This window comes from Phragmites australis, chromosome 4 (assembly GCF_958298935.1).
Source record: "Phragmites australis chromosome 4, lpPhrAust1.1, whole genome shotgun sequence".
Classification (NCBI taxonomy): domain Eukaryota; kingdom Viridiplantae; phylum Streptophyta; class Magnoliopsida; order Poales; family Poaceae; genus Phragmites; species Phragmites australis.
In genome coordinates, this window is record NC_084924.1 from 42,749,860 (window position 1) to 42,765,023 (window position 15,164).

At 41.6% G+C, this 15,164-nt stretch overlaps 2 protein-coding genes and 1 pseudogene across 4 annotated transcripts; 1 reads left to right on the top strand and 2 right to left on the bottom strand.

Moving 5' to 3' along the window:
* Window positions 1–3,139: 3,139 nt before the first annotated feature.
* LOC133916622 (uncharacterized) lies at window positions 3,140–10,179 on the top strand. Of its 3 annotated transcripts, none has more exons than XM_062360371.1 (15): window positions 3,140–3,378; window positions 3,456–3,504; window positions 3,964–4,141; window positions 4,241–4,572; window positions 4,798–5,042; window positions 5,154–5,202; window positions 5,960–6,038; window positions 6,349–6,976; window positions 7,057–7,149; window positions 7,234–7,282; window positions 7,387–7,509; window positions 8,413–8,517; window positions 8,603–8,694; window positions 8,788–8,941; window positions 9,589–10,179. In XM_062360371.1, exons 1-15 carry the CDS (start codon window positions 3,230–3,232, stop codon window positions 9,868–9,870), a joined length of 2,607 nt encoding a protein of 868 aa, XP_062216355.1. In that variant the 5' UTR covers window positions 3,140–3,229; the 3' UTR covers window positions 9,871–10,179. The 3 variants fall into 3 exon arrangements, with proteins under 3 accessions (XP_062216355.1, XP_062216356.1, XP_062216357.1); XM_062360372.1 differs by having other exon boundaries at window positions 6,358–6,976; XM_062360373.1 differs by having other exon boundaries at window positions 6,421–6,976.
* Window positions 10,180–10,602: 423 nt separating this feature from the next.
* LOC133916623 (homocysteine S-methyltransferase 1-like) lies at window positions 10,603–13,955 on the bottom strand. Its single transcript, XM_062360374.1, has 7 exons — window positions 13,655–13,955; window positions 12,184–12,240; window positions 11,842–12,047; window positions 11,613–11,742; window positions 11,252–11,455; window positions 11,088–11,159; window positions 10,603–10,967 (listed from the first exon to the last, which is right to left on the bottom strand). Exons 1-7 carry the CDS (start codon window positions 13,805–13,807, stop codon window positions 10,818–10,820), a joined length of 972 nt encoding a protein of 323 aa, XP_062216358.1. The 5' UTR covers window positions 13,808–13,955; the 3' UTR covers window positions 10,603–10,817.
* LOC133916624 (B-box zinc finger protein 22-like) lies at window positions 12,249–13,643 on the bottom strand (annotated as a pseudogene).
* Window positions 13,956–15,164: the final 1,209 nt, after the last annotated feature.

The following is a 15,164-nucleotide window of genomic DNA, read 5'->3' on the forward strand; positions in this document are numbered from 1 at the left end:
GTAGTTGTGGGCCCAAAGACTTGTCGGCACATGGAGTGCCGACAAGTGGTGGACCCTGCGAAAGGGGGTGCCATGTAGGCTATTTGTGATGTGAAGGGACATGTCGGCACTCCTGCTGGTAGACAGAATGCCGACAGGCGCCACGTTAGGCCTGTGGGCACACAGACATCATCGACAAGCGGTTCATCTTATTCGCGCAGCAGATTCCTGATGACCCCTGGACCAGGTCTCTCGGTACTGTTGGGGCTCCGCGGTCCTAGCGCAAACATATCAGGCGTTGTGCGAGGTTTGCTGCAGGAGCAGTGTCTACATGTCAATCATAGGATGTTCATTGCTTTTGAACCTGTGGGCGTACGAGCGCTTCGACATAGGGTGCTCGCACCTGAGCTTGTACGACGATTCTTTCTACTTCCCCAACCAGTTTGGCCTGCACGACGCAATGGACAACTCTGTTATGGGTTCACTCTGGTGCAAACACGACATAAGTAATACATGTTAACATACCAAATTAAGTACCGTTATTTATTATGCTTATCTGACATTTTACCTTTTCATGTAGCCAAGGTGGGTGGCGATGACGACACATGCTTCGTACCCTCAGTTCATTGCCGCTTTCGACAAGCTGCAGATAGACAGGGTGCGCTTCCCTAAGGCATGTTAGGTTTGTCATCGACACATGTCTATGATAAAGTGAAAAATGTACCAAATATGCTACCATCGTTGTTACAGTCGTGTATTAACATTTCAATAATACAAGTGGTATTGTTTAGTGCCAATATGTATACATTGACTTTGCTCTGCCTGTGCCTCATTAATTGTTTATTCCCAAATTAATAAATATTATTACTAAAAAATCAAAAAGTTGTTGAAAATGCACTGTCGGTACTCGATTTGCCAATAGGTCTATCGGCATTCCAAGTACCAACAAGCTGGTCGGCTCTCCTATTAGCTGACAACTATGTCGGTGTGTACTCGGGGGATGTCCGCACGTGGAGTGCCGACATACCTTTTCGGCACCACATGTGTTTAGACAGGACCCTAGGCCCACTAGCACATAGAGTCGGCACGCGGAGTACTTACAGATCTCTAGTCGACACTTCGCGTGCTAACTGATATTTATTGTTGCAATTTTATGAGTTTGACTATTATTTTTATAATTTTTAATAAAATAATATTATTAAAAAAATCACGAAGACCTAGACCTGTGCGTTTTTGACAATCTAATTGTTCTACTTCCCTAAAATAATTAATCGTTCCACTTTCAACATATTTTTGTTTCATGAAAAATACATAGCGCTTCCAAAGTAAGGAAAAAAAATACGAAAATATAATAAGTTCTAAAGCTTGCTAAAAAAGTTCATGTAGTTGGTTCATTAAGTTCCAATGGTTATTGAAAAAAGTTCCCATAAATAATGGAACATGTTCCAAGGTTAAGGAAAAGGTTCCTGTAATTGTTTAAATAGGCTCCAAGAGTATTGACAAAAAAAATCATGTGATTAGTCAATGGTTATTGATAAAAGTTCAATTAGTACGAGCGCTTCGACATAGGGTGCTCGTACCTGAGCTTGTACGACGATTCTTTCTACTTCCTCAACCAGTTTGGCCTGCATGACGCAATGGATGACTCTGTTATGGGTTCACTCTGGTGCAAGCACGACATAAGTAATACACGTTAACACACCAAATTAAGTACCGATATTTATTACGCTTATCTGACATTTTACCTTTTCATGTAGCCAAGGTGGGCGACGATGACGACACACGCTTCGTACCCTCAGTTCATTGCCGCTTTCGACAAGCTGCAGACAGACAGGGTGCGCTTTCCTAAGGTATGTTAGGTTTATCATCGACACATGCCTATGATAAAGTGAAAAATGTACCAAACATGCCACCATCGTTGTTACAGTCGTGTATTAACATTTCAATAATACAGGTGGTATTGTTTAGTGCCAATATGTATACATTAACTTTGCTCTACTTGTGCCTCATTAATTGATTATTCCCAAATTAATAAATATTATTACTAAAAAATCAAAAAGTTGTTGAAAATGGCACTGTCGGTCCTCAATTTGTCGATAGGTCTATCGGCATTCCAAGTACCAACAAGCTGGTCGGCTCTCCTATTAGCTGACAACTATGTCGTGTGTACTCAGGGGATGTCCGCACGTGGAGTGCCGACATGACTTTTCGGCACCACATGTGTTTAGACAGGACCCTAGGCCCACTAGCACATAGAGTCGGCACGCGAAGTACTGACAGGTCTCTTGTCGGCACTTCGCGTGCCAACTAATATTTATTGTTGCAATTTTATGAGTTTGACTATTATTTTTATAATTTTTGATAAGATAATATTATTAAAAAAGCACGAAGACCTAGACCTGCGTGTTTTTGACAATCTAATTGTTCTACTTCTTTAAAATAATTAATCGTTCCACTTTCAACATATTTTTGTTTCATGAAAAATACATAGCGCTTCCAAAGTAAGGAAAAAAATACGAAAATATAATAAGTTCTAAAGCTTGCTAAAAAAGTTCATGTAGTTGGTTCATTAAGTTCCAATGGTTATTGAAAAAAGTTCCCATAAATAATGGAATATGTTCCAAGGTTAAGGAAAAAGTTCCTGTAATTGTTTAAATAGGCTCCAAGAGTATTGACAAAAAAAAATCATGTGATTAGTCAATCGTTATTGATAAAAGTTCAATTAGTACCAACTGTTAAAAAAATCATGGGGTTAGCCGTAGGTATGGACTCTGAAGCCCATCTCCTAACAAGCCCATCTCCTTGACGAATTAATCGGACCGAAGTCCAAACTACAACGAATCAGTCCTCACGGTCTGAATCCACTGGTTTGGGCCAATCCGAGTGTCGATTGTCCTGAATCGAATTTTCTTATTTTTATATTTTTAAATGCAAAAATTGCAATTCTATAATCCAATTGCCTGGAATGGCGACATGCTTAAATTTTCGAAGAGCTAGATAATAGTATTTCCTGTACTATATTTTTTTTCGAAATTTTCATAACTATTTAATAGGCCGATGGAGGATATAATTGCAAAATTTTAAAACTGACCAATATTTTTGCAATTTTCGGATTAAAAAAAGGTCCCCTGAATCCTGGTCCGCGTTTCCACTGGCGAAACCCGATCTGTTACCCATCCTGCCGTCTTCGTCTTAAATCCTCCACCTAAACCACCTCACAGCATCCCGCTCAAACCCTAATGCTGCTGTTATGGCCACGGGCATAGGCTCGCCCTCTTCCCGCCTCGCCCCCAGCCCCGACTGCGACGCCGACCACCTCCCCCTCGCTGGGCGCCACCGCCGCCCGGTTCGGTCGCCGGCGCCGCCGCGCGCCGAGCCATCGCCTCCCGCCCCCGATAGGTGAGCTCATCCCCTTCCGCTCTTCTTCTAGCGCGGAGAAATTTACGGAGTTGTGATTTTGTCTGGTTCCGGCGCAGGTGCGAGGCTAGCGCGGAGGCCCGGGGCGCCGGTGGGGCTGCCCAGAAGGTATGTTGTATTGATTTTCTGCGTTTTCTTTGAGATGCATTGCTTTCTTGCGTGATTATTAGATGTTACAATGTTGCAGATTTTTCTGCGTCTTAGAGTTGGTTTCAAATCCTTCCATTTTGCATTTCTTTTGCTTTCTTTTGGACTAGTGTTGTCGATGAGAACTGAGAAATTGTAAATTGACTGAAAATTTCAATCATTCGAAGTTGGACCGGTGACCATTGAGGCTAGCTAGGGTTTACCTCAACCATTGCTATCCCTCCATTTGTGCCGGACCGATAAAGATTTATTCTTTTCTGTGGGAGGCTGTTATCTTTATACTGCCCCCAGAGCGTGAGTCCCTGCTTATCTTGCCGCCCATTTGCCCTGGTTCATTTTTCTTTTATCTAAAGATCATATATGTGACACTGTACTATGATCTTCTTAGCTTACTTTACTATTGTGCTTGTTATATTCCAGAGTTGTCCAAGGCTTCCGAGAGGTGTACAATTTAATCCAAGCGATAGTGATCTTCTATGGCATCTAGCTGCAGAAGTTGGGAATGGTCTGGCTCATCGCCATCCATTTATCAGCGAGTTTATTAAATCTGTTGATGATGATAAAGGGTTTAGTTGCACTCATCCTCAAGATATACCCGGTATTTAATCTTGTTGAAGTAACTACCACGTAACCACTCCTGTTCTTTTGTCAGCTACTTATCTGTCACCACTTGTTGCACTTTAACTGCCATCTTCAGGTGTTAGTCAGGATGGACGTGCATCATACTTCTTCCATAAAATATTTGAGTTATACAGCAATGAGAATGGCAAAAATATCAGCTGGCAAAAAATTGGAACCCCTAAATCAATCATCTTGGATGGAACTCTGCGAGGTTTCAAGGAGATGTTTGTCCTGTATGCATACAAGATGAGTGATAACAGCCCTCAGAAAACTGATTGGAGATTACATCAATATCATATCAGAAACACAGTGAAGGATAAGGGAGAACTAGTGGTGTCAAAGATATTTTATGAATCACAAAACAATCAGTGTGAATTGGCTGAGAAAGCTCCTGCTAAGTCTGAACAGGTATTATTTTCTTATTTTCTTGTCCATTCCTATAGCAAGATTGTAATTTATTGCAATACCTGTCTTGTATTTTCCCATTCGTCACTCTGTCCCTTCAAGTCTTCACCTCCTTTGGCTTATCAATTATCGTTACCAAAGGACACTTGAAATGTGTTGGATCTCTGTGCTGGAAAAAGGAAATGATTTGCTACCATTGTTTGTCTCTGCCTTTATTTGTTGACTCAGGAGTGGATGCAAGGGGAGATGTGCGCTGATCAGAGCCATCTAAGTTCTTCCAAAGACGCTTTATATACCTCAGGTTTTGATCCTGGAATCCAAATCAATGACTATGATGAGAAAGATGAGCTTGATCATATATCTCTGCAAGAGCGCTACAGAATCCTTCTAGCAGACAAGAGTTCTTGCCCTGCTACGATATCAGCTGGAAAATCTGTACTGGGTGCAGGTTCTAGTGGAACAATTCCCAAAAGGTACCATGAGGAAATGTATGGATTTATTATATAGGGCTACGACCTACGATTTGATTTGTTATATCCTTGACTAAAGTTGTTCCTTGTGTTTTTTCTTAATGTTGCTTGCAGAAATCATGAAGGAACAACACACGGAAAAGATATATGTAGCATGTTGCAGGTGTCAATATACTTTTTTCAGTTATCTGACTCATAATGTTATGGTTATACATTTCTATCATCATTTTTGTAAATCACATGTTTTTAAGAATTTATTTGTGAGGACGTCCCACATGTTTATCTTACTCAATAGTATGCACATCACATTAGCTTTGGTACTATTTACCTAGAGCCAAATAGAACATTATTTATCCTTTTTCATGGTGCTACTGCTGCAAAGGCATGCACTTTTCATTTATTTCATTCTTTAAACTTGCTAAGTGTATATTGGCACATTGTTTTAGGATTGGATGTGTTTGGTCTCAAGATACGTGATCCGGGTCTCGTGTATGAAAGCCTAATAAATTGTTTATTCTTTAAACTTATTTAGTGAATGTTGCTCTATAAATTAAGGATTAAATATTGTTTGTATGACCACTTAGATGGGTGATCCAAGTCTGGTTTATGAGATCCATTTCCTAGAATACATAACATAGTTGAGCCAAGCTGCTACGACTCATAATATGATAGCATAACCAATGTTAAATAATTACATCTTATACGAGAACACTGCATTTGTTCAGATGACTATCTAAATTTAGTTCATGCAAACACACCTATTTTATACATATCGAATAATTATAATAAGTACTCGCTGGAATACTGTGATATTTCTATGGATTTGTTTATAATTATCTCAAGCTAGCAAAGCTTGAGTTTCATTTCCCTTTTTCTTTTCTTGAGAACCTGGTCTCTTGAACCTTTTTTAATTTGTACAGGAAATTTCTTCTGCACCTCCTATTATAGAGAGTATGGATGACGGCAACAACAGGAGGTTGCTCGGTGAAGATCTTTCAGGTACTCAAATGTCTACTACAAAATGTTTTGTTGGAAGCATCCATACCAAAGAGCTTGCAGTTCCCGGGAGGCCGGGACAGTTCCATCCTAAATTCCACACATGGTGTAGTTTCTTGCTTTCCTGATGGTTCTACAAACAACAGCAACAAGTTTGTAGTACCAAGTGGGTTATGTCAATAAACTCATGAGGCTGGACACAATGTGCCTCCTCTTTATTCAACTCCTTGCTCAAACATGCCTAGTGCACAATTACATGTAAAGAATAAAAAAAGTAGTTATAATAATGATTGTGCAACTAGTGATAAACTAGTTATTGCAGGTAACTCAGGTTTCTTGAGTATTTCTGGTATGTCATCTCTCACTAATCCATCGCTATGTGAAGTTGGATGCTGTCATGATCGAGTTGAGGGTACTGAAAATCAGGTGAATGGCACAACTCTCAGTACTGTTTCTGAGCTGCCAACAACTGAACCAACTTGTGGGAGTGAAAGCAGTCAGTTGGTTGTAAGAAAACATGGGACCTTTTTGGTTGATGTAAAATTGGAGCCTACGTTGGAAGGTTATGAGATTGACCCTTCTGAATCTCCTCGAGCAAATTCTCACCACTCCTCAAAAAATGTTGGCCTGGACGGAGATTTGGCAGAGAAAACCTCAGAGGATTACGCCTGTTCGAAGCAGATTGCAGACCCAAACCTTGTCAGTGAGGGTTGTAGTGTTTCAGCTGAAGCTAGTTCCCAGGCTAAGAATACTCATGCTGAAGGCTCAGTACCATCTTTAGGAGTTAAAAGTGAACTAACTGACAGTCCGCTGGGCTTATGTGAGACCAGCTCTATTGATGCTGCAGAGCATATTGCTAAAACAACGCATACCCGGATTCTAGACCACAAGGAGGGCATTACTTTTCGTTCTCATCAATGGAGAAAAAAGAAAACAGCAAGGTATGTTGCATGCGTATTGAGTATCTTCTTTCATCTTTACTCTATGTTTCAGACTAGGCTTACAAATAACATGTGTGCAGTTATTCAACTGACAAAATGCTTGAAAAAGATGCTTACACTAATGTTGAGCGCTTCACTTACTGTTCCCGTCGAAGGAGGAGGAAAACAGCAACGTATGCTGCATGAGTAACTTGTTCTTTTTAAGGTTCGCACTATTTTATGGATATGTTTACTAAAATGATGTGTGCACTGTGCAGGGATTCAATCGAAAAGGCACTTGATGAAGATGCTCCAGGACTTCTACAGGTGCCCATTTGCTGCATATGTAATTATATATATCAACATAATAATGGTATGCAAAAGCTTTCAGCCTGTGATTCTCTGTGCTTCGTTTTCTTTTGTGCCTGTAGATTCTTCTGAACAGAGGAATAACGGTTGAAGAGATTAAACTTTATGGTGCTGAAGAAGATGGTGAAATGCTTCCAGATTGTACAGAAAGTAACTTTGAAGACCTTGAAAATGTCATTACAAAAGTAAGATGTTCTACAGCAGTACATAGTATGACACAAATGGATAATTCCGTCTCTGAGAAAGAAAGGGCACTTAATTGGTGAAAGATCTAAAATCCCATAACTTGCAAACTGCGAAGTGGTTATGCTGGGTTGTGGTAGGAAAATGCAAATTTTAGCAGTTCGAATAACCACATACCAGTATACCACAATTTAACTTAGTGTAACTGGAAGCATATTAAACTGGCTTCTAATAATTGTGCTGTAAGCCTGTCAACTAGATTTTTTTAATGATTTTAGTGTTTAAATATTTTTTCATGCAATTGCTGATGTAAACTGATTACATCTTTTTTGTCTGTTATGAACCTTTTTGTAAACTTAAAAATTGACACATTAAAATCATATTGGTACTATCCAGTATCCGCTAATAACTGGAGCTTTGCATTAGCAAATATTACTTCCTAACAATCTGGCAAGTATCCAGAGTCTGCCACTTACCTGTTTGGACTTCCTTAGTAGCTTAAATGACCACTACAGTGTCCCCTTAAGTTTAAAATAGTTTAAGAATATTATTTATGGCAGTAACAACAAAAATGTACCCTAGAAAATAGATTATTATTTTTGCCAATAAGAGTGCTGTATTGGAACATGGTTAAGTGAGCTCTACCACTTTTTGGACTTTGGAGGGCAACCCTGCTTATATATACCTCTTGATATTGTGTACTGTACACTGATAGATGCTGTGCTGATTAAATCTAGTTCTCACTCCTGTGTTGCTATTTAAGTAATCGATGAAGAAGTTAGTAGACAGGTCCAGCTCGTGTATATCTGAAATTTGTACCTGATTGCTCTGTTGGGGGATTGCAGTTGCATCTTTTATAACAAATGTTTCCCTTTTATTCACAATGCTATTTGTTCAATGTGCAGTTATTTCCACAGAGAGCCTCCCTGTTGAAGTTGTCAGTAGCTAGACATGAAAAGGGGGAAAAGGCCATTTACTGCTTATCCTGTTTAATTTCTCTTATTGAGCAGGTTTTTTCCCACAAACAGATGCCCTAGCCATTAATTTTCCACTTCATGCGAACTTGATGAGCTTCATTGATCTTTTCTCTTGTAGTCCCGCTACCTTCAGTTTCGTGACTGTCCTGTGGAATGGGGATGGTGCAGGGATCTGCAATCCTTCATTTTTGTATTTAGAAGCCATAACAGGTGCCTCTTATCCAGTACTCTTTGTTTGATATTTCTTGTCAAAATGGTTGAAAGGTTTATTTTTACAGTGCCCCTTTTCATTTGGTTACACAGGTTAGTTCTTGAGCGCCCTGAATACGGTTATGCAACATACTTCTTTGAGGTTGTGCAATCATTGCCAATAGAATGGCAAATCCGTAGGCTGGTTACTGCAATGAAGCTTAGTGGCTGTGGCAGGACAGCTCTTATTGAAAACAGGCCATTACTGGTAAGGCTTCTTGTTTCAGCATCTTTTTTTCCCCCAGTGTATGAACTATGTAGATATGATAAATTTATATGTTCTATCTAGTAAGGACTTGGGGTCACCACCAGGGTTCTGAATCTGGTGGGTAAACCGGAATGTCCTGTGTGTTCCCTGTTTTTCTCGTACCGTGGCCCAGCTCAGCCCGCTAACGCACCCCCTCCATACAAAAAGGAAAAAAAAAGAAGATAACTGTGTACATTAGTGCCTAATACACATTTTACAATCATTTGAATTAAAAACTCAAGAAAAATGACTTGATTTCCAGGTGAAAACCGGAACTGGCCTGGGACTGTTTTTAGGCCAGTTCCACTTCCTAAACCCTGGCAATTTTAAATAAAATTAGCTTGGCATTTTGCTAGCTCCTAATTTCCTGTGTAGCTCCACACAAAATCTCAGGGCAATTAACAGTAATTATCACATTGGCTCTCTTACTCAAAAGCAGTTAAGACGTGTTCTTTTCAGTTAACTGTTATTAGGAAAATCTGAGTCTTGATCTTTATGATCTTTCTAGACTAAAGTACACGTGCCGACTGCTGACAACTTGACATGCTAAATTGAGAAATGAGAACTCATTTCTTGTTACTATGTTCTGCTTCAATTATATTTTTCAGGTTGGTGAAGATTTAACAGAAGGTGAGGCACGGGTTTTGGAGGAATATGGCTGGATACGAAACTGTGGCCTTGGAACAATGCTCAACTACCGTGATCGTGTGGTTCATGATAGATGGACCGAGAAATCTGTCACTGATTGGAGGGTGAAAATAGGGAAGCTTCTAATGACTGGTTATGCCGAGGGCCAAACAGTCGCAACTCATGTTACAAATAAAGCAGGGGACCTATTAGAAAACACTGAGGGTACTGACATTGAAGTGAAGTTGGAGGATCCATTTTGACAGATCCGTTGTATATAGGTACATATGTACCCTTCGTCATGTAATGCAGGGTTGTAGAAAAGTACACCAAGATAATTTGTTTCACCTTGAGTAGGCTAGTGCATAAAACATGTAGTGTGTAACCTATTTATGTGTGCCTCTGTAATTTGGAGAACATAATATTCATGTAACGGGTGTTGCAAGGATGGCTAGGTAGGTTGGATAAAACTTGGGTCATAGGGAAGTGGAGCAGACGGTTAGCTGCTCTCTCTGATGATATAATGTGCCACGTATATTTTTGTACATTAGATTCATTTCTGAGTTTTTTTTTCTTTTTCTTTTGTTTCGAGCAAGTGAACATTTCGCTAGTGTAGCAAATGTAGCAAGCGTGTTCTGTTCTGCAGATTTTGGTACACTCCCCAATACTGCAGCAATCGAATTGTTATTGCTGTGCTTTTGTTTTGGCTGTCTTCTGTTGGTTAGCATATAGATAAGTTTGTTAACGCCTGACTTGCGATAAAAATTTAAATGCATAGCTAGTGTTAACAATATTGTTCAGGTTGATTAGAAGTTCATTCTCAACGTGTGCAAAGTAGATTTGGTTGTTGGTTGTTTCTTTGTTCAGATCGAGCGTTTCTCATCCCAATCTTACTAGACCACTAAATTGGGTAAGAACTTGCAACGGTCTGCACAACTGAATTTGGTGAAGAGCATCACATCCAAACAATCTTTTACTCTATTATTAAGATCCGTACCAGAGTTAGACTAAATACTACCTGCAGCCAAAATTCCAAGTTCGACTGGTGCATGTCAGCACTACCTTTTCTTTTGGGTGGCTAGCACCGCAATTTAAAACGTTTTACACTGCAAAATTATAATTAAACCATCATGCGATGAACTAAAAAGTAAATCTATATGCTGAATGTTATTCTCGCTACTGCCATGGGTACATTTCAATTATGAAGAAATCAATGTCCTGCTCTGCCCTTGAGGATCTTGGAAACGGCCCGAATAGTCGATGGCGTCGTCCGGCAGCATGCCCCCATGAGGCTAGCACCGGCCCCCTGCCATCTCTTGGCGAGCGCATCGAAGCTCTTGTGAACGAAGCACTCCGCTGGCTGTCGAGCATCACAGAATGTCAGAATCCACAGTTGGTGACGAGCAAAATTGCAGATTTGCGCTGGCCGTGCTATTCTTTTTCTTGTCCCAAAGAGGAGCATAGTGTGATGTCTACTCACCAGCCACCTCTTCGCCCTCCCGTCCCAGACTTCGCCGCTGTTCGGGTACACCGCAATTGCCTTCTTCGTTTGCTGTTGGAAATTGAAGTAGAACACTGCATATTCAGACAACTGAAGAACAGATGAGCATTGTCGCATTGCGGAAAAAAGAGGAGGATGCATACCTTCTTGAGCTCAGTTATGAGGCCCTCGATGAACTGAGGTGGTGTGCAGTTCACTCCTACAATGGCGACCTTCTCGCTCGCATTGAGGATTTGGAGGCAATCTGCAAAACTCTCTCCTGAGCACAGGTTCTTGCCGTCCACGGAGTTGAAGCAGATCCAAGAAGGTAACTGGATGTTCTCTTCCTCCAGGAGCTCGACTAAAGCCTGCAAGGGGTCCATGTCAGTATGGTAGGCACATGACCGACACATTTCAGTGCTGCTGAATAAGGGTGTTCCACACAAGCAGCGCTTCTTGAATTAACAAATAAAAAATCATTTTTTAGACTGATGTTTTCACGTAGAGTTCTGACTTGGAACGAACCTGTGCCTCTATTTTGTTAGGAATTGCCTCAAATGCAATGAGGTCAGGACCGGCACTTGCAAGGACCTGCAGCCGGCGCCTATGGAAGTCCTTCAGCTTCTCAGTTGTGATGTCAGCTCCGTATGATCCACTATGATAACCAAGATGTGTTAGTGTCGCAGGCATACAAACAGGATACTATGTAAACGACCTGATATTGCTTATTAACTTCGATATATGCCCATGTTACCTGTACTCTGATCCATCAGCAAGATAAGCTCCGTAGCTTCCAATTGATGCAGCGACAAGAGCACGGTTGTACATAGGTTTGGACTGCCTCAGCGCAGACTTCCAGAATTCGTCTCGTGCTTCCAGGGCCAATTTTACGCTTGTTTGCAGTAAACCTTCTGCCTCCTCGACAGACATTCCTCTGGCTAAGAACCCCGGGATAGTTGCCTGCAGAAAAAAAGGGATGTAAATAATAGCAACATTTGAATCTCTATTGAATTGAAACATGAAACAACTATGAACTACATAATCTGGTCTATGTTTTGTTCAATAGTTCTGAAGATGAAAGCCACGGGGACAGCACCTGATAGGATGAGGAAATGATGATGTCGGCGCCTGCTTCAAGATACTGCAGATGAACCTGCACAAGAGCAAAAAGCTACTAACACAGTACATAGAGAATATACACAAGGTCTTGAAATCGATATACTGTTCCTGTTCTAACTGAGACATCCGAAGTTCCATTCTGTGATTCTGAGTTATTGAATGACAGGTGGGCCTAGATACACTGGTGCGTGTCTAATAACAACGTTGTGTAGATAATATCTTTTCGGAAACGAAAGGAAAAGAAAAGAAGCCGAGGAAAGGGAAGGAGAATGGCAAGTTGTAAGCCCGATCATTATCTCCATTAATTTAGTTGGAGAAGGCTGCTGTGGTCTGGCTAGATTGCACAAGTGTTGAACTTTCCTCCGACAAGTACTTAGGGGGAGGTTCTGCTGATCGAATTAGACCATTGCGCATCGTCCAATCAACTACTCCTGTTGATCACATTTTGGCTGGGAATAATCTCCACTGATAACCACTCCTGGGAATAATACTTAGGTGGAGATACAGAGTTCTGCATGGAATAATCTCCATTGATCACATTTTGGCTGGGAACAGAAGCACTGCCTTCACCTGAAAGTAAGCATGCTATGATGAAGTATCCAGAAGCCTCCTGGCAGATGTCGCACTTGGGCACGGCCGGCGCCTCCGCGGCCGTCGCGGAGGCGTCCGACAGGAGCGGCACCCGCTGGTGCCTCCCGGCGAGCTTGTTGGCGGCGTTGCACCTCCTCGTCCCAGGCGACGCAGAGCGCCGCCTCGTCCGCGCAGCACAGCACCTGCGCCTCCGCCGCACCGCACGCGTTGCACTGGACCTTCATCCCGCCGCGGCAGCTGGGGTTTTAGGAGAGGAAGGACGGACGGCGACGCGGCGAGGGATGTGAAGGGGAGTTCTTGTACTGGTCACCGGTCACCACCGTCCCCCGAGAGTCCGAGAACGAGAATTCAATTTCATACCGTTGACTTTGTTTGGTATCTGTTGGAGGAACTGATTTATCTAAATACTTCTTCCCGTTATAAATACATCTTATTCTTTATAAGACATACATTTTAATAATGCATAGTTTTTTTTATTAAAATATATTAATAAAATCTATTAAATTTATGATACTATAAAATTATTTCTCAAAACGAATTTCCACATATGATTTTAAGGTTTTTAACCTAAATATTTTAAAAACTATTATTAATTATAGCTTTAAAAGTTTGACTAAACCTTTTTCAAAATTGTATGTATTTACGACGGTAGCATATATCGCCAACCGAATATGTATCCCAACGCACGAAAGCCCATCCCATGAACAATCGCGTATGTCGGTTGCATTGTGCAGTGCCCTTCGTCTCAGTGTAAGCAATCCATGGTGTGTGTGATGTAGAGCAGTAGAGATGCTTGGCACCATGTATGAGCATATACACACGCACGCACGCACGTCGATGGGGCGGTGAGCACTTACCTCCTTGACGAGGTGCGGCCTGGTGATGAGGCAGGCGGCGCTCCAGAGCGGGTCGTTGATGTCGGCGCCGAGCGCCTCCAGCTGCGTGGCGAAGCCGCCGTCGATCACCGCGCACCCGCCTGCCTTCTCCACGAGCTCCTCCACCGCCCCCATCGCCTGGGCCCTTGCGCTCCCAGTAACTCAGCGGCAAATTTGTCGGCGAGATGGTTGGTAAGGGAGGACAGGACTTATATTTGGGGAGAAGAAAGCAAGCGGCGGACGAACGCGGACCGGTTCCTGGGGTAGGTGCGCTCGCAGATCAATCGACGTCCAGGATGGAGGAGTGATTTTGAACCGGCGCAACGGCAGAAGGATACGTAGGCACGCATACAAATATGGTATAAAGTTAAGGACCTTCAAAATTCAAATCTGTTTTTTTACTACGTTTATCTGTACCAGGTGGCAGATGCGATGGTATTTACAATTTACTGTACGGTAACATATCTCTGTATGAGGAAGCATAGCAGACCCTCTGCATTTTCTTTTTTCGAGGACTGACCCTCTGCCTTGTGGCTTCACTAAAATATGGGCCCATTGTTGAGCTTTTGGATCAGGAATCAGAGACATGCAGCGAGGAGTTGAGCAGCCAGAGTTTGACTGTTTTTGAAGGAAGTGCCGCCCGGCCAATCTTCTCAAGAAGAATTAGGCAAGGTGCAATCACCAAAGACTGAAGAATCAGTAATCAGTTCATTCCACACTATGAATCGGGCAACGTTCAACTTACCCCAGAATCAGAGCCTGTGAGTCCCATTCTTGATGGGACTTTCAAGTATAAGGGATTCCACAATTTATTATTGAATAACTTGATATGTTCTTATATGTTATTATTGTATCCATGATATATGAGTCCAGATCATATATATCATCCTCATATTGGATAATATATTATAAATTAAATAGTTATTCGGTGGAATATTGTGGATTTATCCTTTAAGGTTTGACAGCAACCTCTCCTGTTGAAAAATGCCAACCTGTTGGGCTTCTAGTCCTTTCTGAAAGGCCCACCTAATATCATTATTATTTTTAATGGGCTAAAAGTGGTAGGTCGGACATATTATGAAGACATAAGCCTGACATGTAGATCCATACAAAACATACATAATCTCCATTTCAGCCCAAAACAACTTCACACCCATTGGCCTGAATAGGCCCATCCCTCCATCGCAGTCCAAGGAGTCAAGGACACTAGCTTCAGAAAGGAAAAGCCGAAAAACCAATGGCGATGACCCAACCAACCTCACACAGTTACACGGTTGCATACTTGCATGTCGATTTATATATATATATATATACACACATGATAGGTCTATTACGTGCATAGACATAGAAATGACATGCGCTGTGTATTGCAGCCGACCGAGCCAGCTTCTTCCCTCGCGTGTCCCAGCTAAGCCTTTGGTGAGTCAACAAATTAAAAGAGCCAATTCACTGATACTAAATACATATCCAACCCACCCAACAAAGCATGCAT

Excerpts from the sequence above, each read along its gene's own strand:
- LOC133916623 (XM_062360374.1), bottom strand. The coding sequence starts at position 13,807 with ATGGGGGCGGTGGAGGAGCTCGTGGAGAAGGCAGGCGGGTGCGCGGTG. Across the intron at positions 11,160-11,251 it reads TCATAACTGAGCTCAAGAAG|CAAACGAAGAAGGCAATTGC; the intron begins GTATGCATCCTC and ends AATTTCCAACAG. Across the intron at positions 10,968-11,087 it reads GGAGGGCGAAGAGGTGGCTG|CCAGCGGAGTGCTTCGTTCA; the intron begins GTGAGTAGACAT and ends GATGCTCGACAG.
- LOC133916622 (XM_062360371.1), top strand. The coding sequence starts at position 3,230 with ATGGCCACGGGCATAGGCTCGCCCTCTTCCCGCCTCGCCCCCAGCCCC. Across the intron at positions 6,977-7,056 it reads AGAAAAAAGAAAACAGCAAG|TTATTCAACTGACAAAATGC; the intron begins GTATGTTGCATG and ends ACATGTGTGCAG. Across the intron at positions 8,695-8,787 it reads GTATTTAGAAGCCATAACAG|GTTAGTTCTTGAGCGCCCTG; the intron begins GTGCCTCTTATC and ends TTGGTTACACAG.